Raw genomic sequence first — 13,460 nt, 5'->3', positions numbered from 1 at the left:
CGTCTATAAAATGGAGCGCAATCAAATAAATAACAGCTTTAACGGTTTGGCAGTCTAGAGTCCTAGTAATACTCTACTCAGTTTTTACCATTCAATCCAGTAGTGCTGCATTACACTTAGTTAATTAGTAGTAAATTAACACTTAGTTTAATTTACCTCAGGTTGAACCAAATCACACTGAGTTGATTTGCGTAAGCTCCCGTTTATTAATTACGGTTATAAATTAATAAGACCGGCTAGTGTGTGTGAAAGTGGCATAATTAAGTCTTTCCTTTAATAAAGCCTTAATTAACATTATCTACCAGTGTTTGAGTGAACTCACCTGTTATTCTGCCCGCCTTTATCACTAAGGTACATTAAGCTCACATTCGTCCAGTCAACGATCCAGAAGGGGTATTCAGAAGGGTCCAGCCAAGTCCAAGGTCAACAGGGACATCTCCACGAACTGATATTTAGGCTAAGTACTAGTGTTAGTCTAGATATGTAAGGCCAGTTTGAGTATTTATTATAAAACCATATAAAATAGAGTCTCATTGGGTCTGAGTTACCAGGGTAAACCCACGAAAAGGCTGTTTCAACATCTTTTACAGTTTTGAACGGCAACCCACCGTTTCAATGGCGCCCAACGGGTTTTAGTTGATCTAAACTAATTAAGCCTATTGTCCATTGTTATTAACAATGGCGTCAAACGGGTTTTAGTCAGTTAATTAAGCCTGCATTACATTGCCATAAGCAATAACGCCAACGGGTTTTAATTGATTAAGCCATAAATGTACATCATTTAATTATATAAATTCAATTAATCACTGTATTATTAGATTTTACAGACGTAAAACAAAAATTTCGAGTAGAGTCTGCGAAATAAAATTTAATAAGATCTGAAAAAAATTATCATATAGCAAGCGGGTTCAATTACATAAAACTGTTCCAGAATATTCCTAAAGCCTTGACTTTTTAGGCGTTTTATCAGAAAGAAAACGCACACCGCTAGTTTTTGTATTTTTTGCTGTAAAAATATAACATTTTTTTCATTTTTAGTTTATTTTTAATTTTTTGAAAAAATTAATTACATTTTTGTTTAAAAGAAAACCACCCGGGATTATGTTCTCTAAGGATTTCTTTTTGCCCGGGATCGAACAGAAAAAAGTGTGCAAAAAGTTTTTCACTTGAATTATTATTTTTGTTTAAAATTTTTTATTTTTATTTTAATTTCCACATCGGAAATAATATAAGAAAAATTACCTAGGAATTATTTTTCGAAAGAATTTCTTTTTGCCCGGAGAAAGTAAACCAAAGTAAGCGGAAAATTCTAAAGGAATTATAAAACGCATATTGTTTAATACCAGTGAAAACCATAGTTTATAAGATAAAATATTGTTAAGTGTTGGTACAAGTGATAACAGTGACAATTATTGTAAAATTAGTTATAAGTATGTTATAAAAATAGATATTAAGAGTATTAAAATTAAGTATTCAATATAAAATTATAAACATTTTATTGAAAAATATTAATCGAAAGATAAAATCACCGGATTTAACAAAGAAAAATTTAAGTAAATAGAAAAAGTCTAAATAAAACCAGTAGAAACCAGAATATTCTGGATGTAAAATTTTGTTACAATAGAATTTCAGTAGAGATTAAAATCTTAAAGCAAACAGGAAATAAGTTCTGCTAAATAAATAAAATTGATTGAGTGACAAAATCAGAAAAATGAAAGACTTGGAGTTTGTATAAGCTTCAAAATAAAATTTAGTCAAGTAAACAAAAACTTATAATACAGACTAGAGAGAATAAGACTCAAATTTTGCTTAGCAACAGACCAAAAATAAAGACTTAAATTTTATTCATATTAAATCATAATAATAATCTGCTTAGTAACAGAAAAATAAACACAACAAATATACCCGAACAGCCAGGGATGACTCATTGTCGCGACTAAGCATTATTAAATATAAAGAAAACCAGACCAAAACAGAATAGGCGATAAGTCGCAAAGGCGGCAAATATTTCAATTTGAATTTATTTATTACAGAGTTCTACTTAGGAATTCATCAACCTTACGGTTGGTAATAAAGAAATTCAAAGGTCATATATAATAACTAACGCCACCTACCGGAAACAGTTGTTAACAAGTATTTATGTCTTTCTCTGAATAAAGACGCAACTATAAAGTTGTTGACAAGCGAAATTTATTACGCATCACGTATTCAACAGTAAATAAATACCAGTAAATAAAGTTTATTACATAAAATAGTATTGTTGCTGAAATAAAATAAAACACGTCAGAAGAAGTAAAATACATTTTAACATTGAAAATTAAAGCGCTTCAGAATATAAATTGTAATATATTCAAGATAAAATTTTATATAAAATTTAACCACGTGCAAAAAGGTATTGATTTAAATATTTTATAACATAGAGTTAGTATTAAATCTGGTAAAAGGTTAAAATAAAATTAAAAAAATTTTAGTTTTAAATTAATTTTTGGCACGAAATAAAATTTAAAATTTTTTTTCGATAAAACTTTTTTTGGTTGATCCGTGAGACGTGACGTTGAATATTAATGGAAACATATTGAAAGTTAACAGGTGTAAACAAGCAGCAAGGACAGTAAATTTTGGTCACCGGATAAACTTTTGAACATCAATCAATTTATATTCCCTTTTCATTTTTTTCTTTTTCTGTATTTTTATTTTCAAAATTTATAGGGTAGATGTACCGTTTGTGGCCACTGTTCCGTTTGTGGCCATTTTGACATTTATAACTTAATATTAAATGTTTAGTTATTTTTATTGTATCACGTAGTTTACTTTAGGGTTTTTTGATATGTTGGCAACGCTGTGAACTCTTCTCTTTAGTCGTTACGCGTATTGTGTAAAAAATAATTCAAAACATTTCTGGACGTGTGGTGTATCTGAGAAATTTCATCGATTTCTAATAAGAATCTGCAGAACAACCCTGGTAAGTAAATTAGTGATATTTGTCGAAAATCTTAATATTCTTTGAATATTTTTTATTTATACTATTGAAATAGCTTAAAATTAGATAAAAAACATTAATTTACTAAAAATAACCTAAAATATTAATAAAATAACCCATGGCCACAACTGGTACAACAAAAACATACAAGCGCTACTTTTGGTCATGCCATGACCACAAGTGGTGCATGTATTTTCCAGTTTTGGCCATCATATTTATTTGCTTGACAACTTGAGTTACTCGCGTGTATATTATGTGGTTATCAATTTTAAAATAATTAATAAAAGATGTTAATCATTAAACTAATAATTAATTCTGCATTTTTTTCTATTTTAGAAATTAAAATGCCATCGAAAATAAAAAAGAAGACCGTCGAGAAAATTCCAAAGTCTTTTCAAGCGACACTCAGCAAACCTAAAAGGACGTTTTTTAAGTATCCTGAAGCTGATTTAAAAAAGGCTTTAGAGTTAATCAAAAGTGGAACTGCTATTGCATCGGCATCTAAACAATATAATATTCCTAGAACGACATTGCGTTATAAGCTGAAAGGAAGAGCTCCAGAATCTTCAGGTCACGTGGGTCCGGAATCTGTACTTGGTCATCATATCGAAGAAAAATTGGAAGAGTGGTTGTTAGGGACTAGTAAGATGGGTTTTCCGATAAATAAGGATTTTTTGATACACTCTGTGAAACAATTAGTGGAAGCAGAAGGGATGGAAAATCCGTTTAAAAACAATATCCCTGGAAGAAAGTGGTTTGAAGGTTTCCTTAAACGTCATCCACGCGTTGGACAAAAAAGAGCTGAACATCTTTGCAAAGTTCGAGCAGTTGTCACTGAGAGTGGTATACGTACTTGGTTTTCGCATGTGGCCGAAGAGCTTGGTGAAGATATTAAAATTCTTGAAGATCCTAGACGGGTTTTTTATATGGATGAAACAGCAATACATCTTGCGCCAAAGGGTAATCTTGTTTTGGCCGAAAGAGGAAAGGCTGTCTACGACGTAGCTGGTAATGAGAAAGAAAACGTAACGACATTGTTTAATGTTAATGCTGCTGGAGAGTTTGCACCCCCATTAACAATAATTAAATACGAACGATTACCGAAGATTTGTGCTGATTCTGCTCCAAAGAATTGGGGGATAGGGAAATCGGAAAACGGATGGATGACTAGTGAAGCTTTTTATGAATATTTTACAAATGTTTTTTATCCATTTCTTCAAGAGAGTGAAATTGAACTCCCCGTGATTGTATTCTTAGATGGTCATGTCTCTCACATGTCGATCCATCTAAGTAAGTTCTGTAAAGAAAAACAAATAATCCTGTACTGTTTCCCGTCACACGCAACACATATTCTCCAGCCACTCGATGTATCTTTTTTTTTCCCGTTAAAACAACGGTGGAAGAATTTGGTCCGTAATTGGCGAATCGAAAATAATGGTGCTGATGTGCAAAAACATAATGTTCCAGCTTTTTTTGTCAAAGCTCATCAATGAAGAAAATTTTGTTAATGTTATTAAGAGTGGATTTAAAGCTTGTGGCATATGCCCATTCGATGCTGACGCAGTTGATTACACTAAATGCGTTGAGATGAAAGAATCTCAAAATGATCACAATATTTTTAACGAATCTGATTCACAAAAATCATCACAAGTTTCATCTCATCGACAATTCGTTGAAAGTAAAATTGAAGCAGAAGTTTTACAACGATTCAAGAACGCAAGAGCCGCAGGCATTGGATGGGAAGCTGATGATAAATACGAGCTTTTGTATGATCTTTGGGTCAAGGCTGTAGAAGATGATAAAAATGTTGATAGTGAACTGCAATCTTCATCGTGCCTCACTCTCGCGTCTCAAGATCTCAATCCTTCGATTCCCAATGACAACGACATTACTGAATTTCTGTTTCCTGAATTTTCAGAACCTATTCTTGATGAAGGTGAGTATATGGTTAGACAATACAAAAATTTAAACACTTCCTAATGTTAATCGGTTTGTAGTGTCTTTCCATTGGTTTTTTAATTTAATTTTAAAATCATGTTTTAATTTAAATTTGTTTTTTATTCTTTTTTAGTCGATGAACAATTGGAATCCTTGATCTTCCACAGTCCTAACCAAAATTCAGATTTTGGAGTTCCTTTTTTACTTGAACCTCCTATCCCTTTAAATATTGATAATGATTCTACCAGTGTTAGAGCAATTCTTCCTTCCAGTGACAACGCTATCCAATCATCACCTGTTATAATTGAGGTAATAGAACCTGATGCTGTTTCTTCTGTTAGCACGGAAAATGTATCTAATCCTAATACTGTAACAATGCGTCGAAAATCAGTAGACGAAGTCATAAATGAAATAGTTATGTGGCCAAAGTCTAAAAAACAGTCATCAAAGCGCAAACGTGCTGTTGAACATTTGCCTTCAGTAATAACAGCTGATAAGTGGATAGAAATTATGGAAGCTAAAGAAAAAGAAAAAAATGACAAAGAAGAAGAAAAAAAAATTAAAAAAATTGAAAGAGAAGAAAGAATTGAAACAAATAAAAAGATAAAACAAGAGAAATTAGAGGAAAAAGCTAGAAAAAAATTAGCTGAAAAATTACCTGCGAAAAAATCTGTGAAACCGCGAAAAATGTCTAAAAATTAACTTAAAGTTCTTTACCTGTGACAGTTTTATTATTTTATGTTCAAATACGTTAAAAATAAATTGATATTTTGCTACTTAATTGAGTAAATATTAATAATATTCCATCCACCAAAAACTTTTATTGGTTATGACCACAAGTGGTGCAACCGATGGCCAAAAGTAGTACTTCTATGGCCACTACTGGTGAAACAGCTGGTATGATTAATTATTTCTATTTTTTTAAACTAAAGTAAGTTTATAAGGTATTTGCTTTTAATTATTCGATAAATAATGTATTAAAGATATCATTCATCCATATTACGTTATTATATACTTTACTTAAGTTAATTAAATTATAAATAAAAAATATGGAATCGCTTAAAGTGGCCACAAACGGTACATCTACCCTAGATTTATTTTCGGTTTACTCTTTAAAATAAAATCATCAAGATGGTCAAGACGAGAAAAACCAGAAATTTGGAAGGAGTGGTAAAATCTCTGAACGAGACAGTTCAGAAATTGAAGGAGAAACTTGATAAAAGTGAAATTCAAGAATTAGATCAGAAAAATATTAAAATCGACGGACACTCAACCAAGAGGGAAAGCATCAATAACCAACAATCTCAGTCGACGAACCAGGGAATAATAAAACAGATTCCAGTAATAACCGAAGATAGAGCTTTAAAAAAGCCATACACCATAGTGAGAACAGAGGAATGGCAAAATGCAGAAAATTTTGACTTTGCACAAGAAATGGGAAATGAAAATATAATATTACACAATCATCCCCGACATAGTGATACATCAACAAGGGATGAAAATTTGACGTTTCTAACAAAAGACGAAAAAATGTGGAGATTTGATAGACTAAAAGCGCAAGTATTCTCAGAAAACATCGAGAAGATGGAAGAGCTTCAAGCAAAAAAAGCAGAATGGGTCAAAACAACAACAAACTGGATCCGATGGGCAAAGTCAAGAATACAATACGAGAAAGATGCAGCATCTCGTATTGAACTAATCGAGTCAATACCACAGATAACCGACAAAAAACTAATAAGAGATTCAGAACAAGATCTTGGACTGAGAAAAAACGATGATGGTCATTGGCAAAACTCAATTATAAATTACATAGCAAGAGGTGTACAGCTATGGGATGATACAGCGGAGCTGGATAGAATACAAAACTCTAAAAAAATATTCCACAAGCAACAACAAGATATGAGGTCACGCGGACAAGAAAACGTGAGAATAGATAATTACGATACTCACGCGGGACATCAACCAGCGCAACAACAGCAAGACAGATCAGAGTATCAACCAACAACAGCAGTACAGACCAGAGTACCAACAGCGTCAGCAATATCATAGACCAGAATACCAGAGCCAATACCAAACGTCTAGGCCAGATTATTTAAGCCAATATCAAGGACAAACAACCTGTCCAATCACAATTTCTCAGAGCTACAGAGAAAGTTTGATGAAACGAATAACCGATAAAATACATCTGATGGAAACTTTAGTGAGGGTAAAAGGACTGCGATTCACAAGATCATCACAGCCTAAGCAGTGGATCAAGAAGTTAACAGACGTTTGCAGAGAACAAAAATTCGATTTTGAAGACAGGCTGGAATTGTTAAAAATTGCCATCAATGAAGAAGAATGGATAAACCAGAATTGTGACTTATGGTCAAATTGGGAAGAAGTCGAATGATCATTCAAAGTAATGTTCTGCAAGACGATTAAAGATACGGATGTGTTGCAAGAACTATTTAACACATACCAGAGAAAGAACGAAGATACCCAGGAGTTCATCAGAAATATGAGAACAAAGTTTAAAGAATTAGACAGACCTCTAGGCCTTGGAGGAGAGCTAGATATATTAATACCAAAATTAACAGCAGAGATGCAGACTGAGCCGAACACTATGCCAGTAATTTCATCGTATACTCAACTAGCTGAAACAATAGCAACAGCAGAAAGGAGGCTAGCAGACAAAAGAAAGGCTAGAGATGTAAATAGGTCGACTGTGAGGAGACTATAAAATACCAGGGATTCAGTATCACCGACTGACACTGATTCACAATCAGGAGACGTGCGACGAATACAACGACTTGTCAGAAAAAAGAGATACCTGAAGAAACCAGCAATAAAAAATTCTCCAGATCAAGAATCACAGAGCGATAAATCCAATGATAAAAAAATTAAGTCGTAATCGACAAAAGAAATAATATCAAATACAGAGACAGATCAAATTCGAACGATCGCAACAAAAGGTCAAACAGGATCAAACAAATCCAGATCATCAACAAAGACGGTCGGAGGCACTTACATTTGCCTTAACTGCAGGGAAAGAGGAGGACACAGATCCCGAGACTGCAGAAATGAACGAGTAAATATCTGTGTGAATTGATTAAAAGTAGGTGAGACTGTTAAGAAATGCTGCTGTGTAAAAAACTAGTAGCGCGGGTGCAACAGGTAAAGGGGGTTGTACTCGCCCAACAGCAATCACCCCACGCCACACTTTGGAGGGGACGGGAGGCATGCAGTCAACACCCAAACGGGAGAGATACAGATACAGATAACGGCGAGCTATCCAGCGAGTCAGACGTATCTATCCAGAGTAATTACGGTAGTTATAACCAGTTAGTGAGTGCCAGCATGGGAAACTGCTTAGCAAAGTGTTGCGGAGGCGATTACATGGTACCGAGTCCAATCAAAGAGAGGGGAAGACCAGTTAGTGGCCAAGAACTACAGAGATATACGCTTAATATACCGGCAGGGGCAACACTAGGCAGTAAAATGCAGATAAATGTGAGTAAACATTTTATTTGTCAAGTAAAAATAAATAAAATCAGTTGCACGGCATTATTCGACTCGGGCGCGAGTAGGAACTTTATCACATTAAAGATTGCAGATCAAATACCGGAAAATATAATTAAGACTAAATTCGATTCAATTAAAAATTCATTTTTATTAGCAGACAACTCAGCTATACAAAGCATCAAGAAAATATTCGTCAATATCGAAATAGACGGTGTCGAAATAAATACATGGTTCGAAGTATTCCATAAAATGCCAGACGACATCATCTTTGGCATGAAATTTATGATGGACCACGGCATCAATTTATGTGCTGATAAAATTATGTGGATGTGGAAACACGACAACCAACCAAAGGTTTGTCAAGAAATTAAACCAGGTAACCACATATGCGCGATATATTTAAAACCAGATGAACAAGACGAATTATCCAGATTTTTAGATGCCGAATTTAAATTAATGGACCAAGCCGATCTAGGTACAACAAAAGGAGTTGAATATGAAATCGAATTAAATGACTATCTACCGATACGTGTCAAACCCTATCGACGATCACCCAAGGTCACTGAGGCTCTACATAAAATCATAGAACAACTATTGGATCAAAAAATTATCCAGCCGAGCACCAGTGAATGGAGTTTCCAACCAGTAATGGTTAAAAAGAAATTATTACCAGGGCAAGATGCGGACGACATCAAAACATGGAGGATGTGCATAGATTACAGACCACTCAATAAAATCATGAAGATGGTAAATTATCCAATGAGAAGAATTGACACATCATTGGAAGTAATCAGAGAAGGTGCATACCGAAGTGTGATAGATTGTACAAATGCGTATTATCAAATTCAAATTAAACCAGAACATCGCAAGTATACTGCGTTTGCTGTAGAAGGAATGGGGTCATTCGAATTCGTCAGAATGCCGTTTGGACTGTCCACAGCACCAGGAACATTTCAGCGGAATATGGATCTGATAATACAAACAATGAAGAAAGTTTTACGCCAGCTTAATTTACCAGCGTACTGGATTAATTATATCCATCCGTATATTGATGACTGGGTCATCGCAACGCCGACTTTTGACGTACATCTACAGACTCTGGGAATATTATTTCAAGTCTTCAGGGAGGTAGGACTGCGTATCAAGCGAGAAAAATGCTGTTTCTGCGTTGCCGAGATGAAGTATTTGGGATTCATTGTAAGAGGAAATGAATTATACCCAGATCCAGACAAGCTGAGCGCAATTTGAGACTACCCAGAACCGTATAACAAGAAACAACTCAGAAGGTTCTTGGAAATGGTAAATTGGTATAGAAGACATATGAAGATGGTAGCCAAGATTCAAAGTCCACTCACCTCCATCACCAGTGAGAAGTCAACTTGGACTTGGGGTTCTGAACAGTAAGACGCGTTCAAACAAATGAAAGATCTACTACTGAATGCACCAGCGTTAACTGTACCAGACTATAACTTACCATTTATTTTATATACAGATGCCTGTGATACCGGGATTGGAGCAGTATTAACACAGAAAGCTCAAGACCGGGAGTACCACATTACTGTTATCAGCAGATCGTTAAACAAACATGAACGCAACTACACAACTACGGAAAAAGAGTGCCTAACAGTTATTTGGTCTTATCAAAAACTGAGAGGTTACTACGAGGAATATCCAGTGACAGTTGTCACCGATCATGCAAGTTTAAGATGGCTACAAAACATCAAGAATCCGAGAGGACGACTAGCCAAATGGGTAGCAGAGTACTCACTATGGACTATAACTATAGTTCATCGACCAGGTATTAACAACGAAGCGGCTGATGCTCTTTCACGAGCATACGAGGGTGTTGAACCCGAGACAGAGAAGAACAGTCGAATCACCGATGTACAACAACAGTGGTACACTAGGGAAGTCAAGGAGGTCAAGGCTACACCAGACCGGTTTCCTCAATGGAAATATATAGATGACGACCTATATTACTATCGACCACGGAACCCGACACAAATATTTGAAGATGCGCCAGAACATTGGAAACTCGTCGTAAAACCAGAGACGTGCATGTCTATAATCCAGAATGCGCATGACGAACTAGTATCTGGACATGGAGGCATAACCAAGACATACCATCACGTGTCAAGCCATTATTACTAGCCGAATATGTACCACGACGTTATAAATTACGTAAATAATTGCGAAGTCTGCAAAATTCACAAACCAGACACTAATCCACCGCAAGTAGCACCCGGACATCGAGCGATAACTGAACTATGGGAGAGTGTATCAGTTGATACTGTGGGACCATTGCCCAGATCACAACACCAGAAAACTCATCTCATCGTCTTGTGTGATATGTACTCAAGATACCTGGAGGTCCAGCCAATCTCAGAACCAACAGGTAACAAAATAGTGTTCTTCTTAAGAGCAGAATATTTGCAAGACCACCAGATTGTACACGAACTAACGCCGACACATCATCCGCAGGCCAATCCTGTGGAAAGAGTAAATCGAAATTTAAAATCACTAATTCGTACTTTTCTTTCAGATAAACATTCTAAATGGGACCAAAATTTACCTGAACTTGTATATGCTTATAATACATCTGTTCACAGCTCGCTGACCGTCAGCCCAGCCTATATAAATTTTTGCCGAGACCCGAGATATCTAGATTTACATCGGGGTGGAAAAGTTCTAACCGAATTAAATAAGACCGATAATCGCAATACCGTACTATCATTGATCGATGAACTTCGACATTACATCGAATCATTCATGATAAAAGCTCAGAATCGTCAGGACGAGTTATTACCTGACCCAAATATAGATATTGTCATTGGAGCTGAGGTATATATTAAAAACAAACAGTTAAGTAAAAAGGTTGATGGATTCGCAGGTAAGCTTGCACCTCCACGTAAAGGTCCGTATTTTATACATAGTTTTTACTCTAAAAGTTTGGTTAATGTTTGCGAGAAAAATAATGTACTAATCGGGACATTTAGCATTAATGATCTTAAGATTCCGCGTCGGTCAAACCGAAATAAACCGGGGTCGGATAATGAGTCGTTAGTTCAGAAAAATAATAAAATAACAAAACAAAAAAATTATTGTAAAGTGTAACATCAAAAACACTAACACTAGTACGTTGCACGATTTAATCAGTTCTATTTTTTCAGTATGACTTCATTGGGGAGCCTGATCCGGACTTCATCCAACACTTTACCGGGAGAAGAATCAGACCGAAAATTATTGCGAAACCAGAGATTCCACGGTAAGATTGGTGATAGAAATTCTTACTGGCTCAATCCAGCGTTTGCTACGGCAGCTGGATATATTAATTATGAGATTCTTGTGTCTATGGATGTCACGTTACTGTCCGGATTCCATCGACGAAACAGCAATGTGTTAGTTTATGAAGAGAAAAATTTTGTACTGGTAGTCCCAGAAAAACCTGTACAAGTACCAGTTACTTTACCCAAGATGCCTATCCCAACGATCACTACCATGTTAAATTGGCATTGGTCAAGTGTCACAAATGCTCGAAATAAATTTGAGACGAATTATTACAAAACCAGAGTGGCAAGCTGCAGTAGATAAAATTGCTCAGGAGATTGCTCCAAAAACAACAAGAACGGTGGCTACACAAACCATCGAGACCAGACTTGCACCAATTCCAGAACCAGGGTGTCTGAAGTGTAAAGAAAAGGGTCACTCCTTTGATAAGTGTCCAAATGAACTAAGAGAGGACAATTACTGCACAAATTGTAGACGATTGGGACACACTAACAACACGTGCCCATACCACGCCTGGAACACCGAAGGATACCGAGCAATAAAAGGTTATTGCCATCACTGCTCAACTCAGCATCCATTTGTAAATGGTTCACGCCAGACATGTCGGCAGCGGGTAAACATGACCAAAGCATCACGGGGTGCATACTTGACGTTACCTCCGTAATAACCAGATGAAGACTAGAATTTATGTGAATTCAAGAAAGTTTATAAAGTGCTCAACGAAAAAAAGTGTGATATTGACAATAGTGATTCTTATTATACCGGGTTTTTGTTTAATTATTGTTTTTATTTTTTATATACATTTATTATTTGAAACTTTCGTTCACATAAATTTAAACTCACCGATTGTAACAACCGTGATTTAATTATAAACAGTGTTGTTAATCACGTACTTAATTTACCAGTATTTAGAGACAGTAATATCAGGATCTGTAATGATTTTTATTTTTTGCTTATTTCATTTTTATTTTTGTATTGTGTCTACTAATCAGAAAAAGGTACCTGAACGTAGAATAATGGACATTGATGAGTCCGTACAGAACTGATATCAGTATTTATTTTTTAAAATATTGTTATTAATAATATTTATAATATTTATAATAATGTTCATTACATGTGCCAGTAATTGATCAAAAAATTATAAGATATTTTTCTACTGGAATACCTGCTAATAATTTAGTAAAGCAGTATTCCAGCATTTTGGCCACAGTGTGAATGAGATCTTATTGTAATGTATGAATGAGTATGCTGTTGTCGGCGCTTAAAACATCGGTTTTAACTTCAACCCTGTTATCATCATAGGTCATTAATACTACCCGGGTTAAAGTTAAGGAGGGTGGTGTTACGAAGTTGGTTCGTGCGCCTCCGCCATCACTCGATCCCAGGTAATATCACGTGGGACGGTGCGTCGGCACGTCTATAAAACGGAGCGCAATCAAATAAATAACAGCTTTAACGGTTTGGCAGTCTAGAGTCCTAGTAACACTCTACTCAGTTTTTACCATTCAATCCAGTAGTGCTGCATTACACTTAGTTAATCAGCAGTAAATTAACACTTAGTTTAATTTACCTCAGGTTGAACCAAATCACACTTAGTTGATTTGCGTAAGCTCCCGTTTATGAATTACGGTTATAAATTAATAAGACCGGCTAGTGTGTGTGAAAGTGGCATAATTAAGTCTTTCCTTTAATAAAGCTTTAATTAACATTATCTACCAGTGTTTGAGTGAATTCACATGTTATCCTGTTC

The 13,460-nt window shown here is 35.3% G+C and overlaps 2 protein-coding genes across 3 annotated transcripts in view; both read left to right on the top strand.

The window, feature by feature from the left end:
* LOC130674842 (myoneurin-like) overlaps positions 1-13,460 on the top strand; it is a 230,982-nt gene that overhangs the window by 143,410 nt on the left and 74,112 nt on the right. The gene's annotated exons all lie outside the window — the stretch shown is intronic.
* LOC130674846 (uncharacterized) lies at positions 2,494-5,621 on the top strand. Its single transcript, XM_057480277.1, has 3 exons — positions 2,494-2,962; positions 3,317-4,916; positions 5,052-5,621. The coding sequence occupies exons 2-3, from the start codon at positions 4,415-4,417 to the stop codon at positions 5,618-5,620; spliced, it is 1,071 nt and encodes a 356-aa protein (XP_057336260.1). The 5' UTR covers positions 2,494-2,962; positions 3,317-4,414; the 3' UTR covers position 5,621.

Source organism: Microplitis mediator, chromosome 9 (assembly GCF_029852145.1).
Source record: "Microplitis mediator isolate UGA2020A chromosome 9, iyMicMedi2.1, whole genome shotgun sequence".
Lineage (NCBI taxonomy): Eukaryota > Metazoa > Arthropoda > Insecta > Hymenoptera > Braconidae > Microplitis > Microplitis mediator.
The sequence above is the reverse complement of the archived record's forward strand: the minus strand, read 5'-3'. Positions and strand labels throughout refer to the sequence as shown.

Coding starts and splice junctions, on each gene's coding strand:
- LOC130674846 (XM_057480277.1), top strand. CDS start 4,415: ATGGTGCTGATGTGCAAAAACATAATGTTCCAGCTTTTTTTGTCAAAG. Junction 4,917..5,051: donor AGAACCTATTCTTGATGAAG/GTGAGTATATGG, acceptor ATTCTTTTTTAG/TCGATGAACAATTGGAATCC.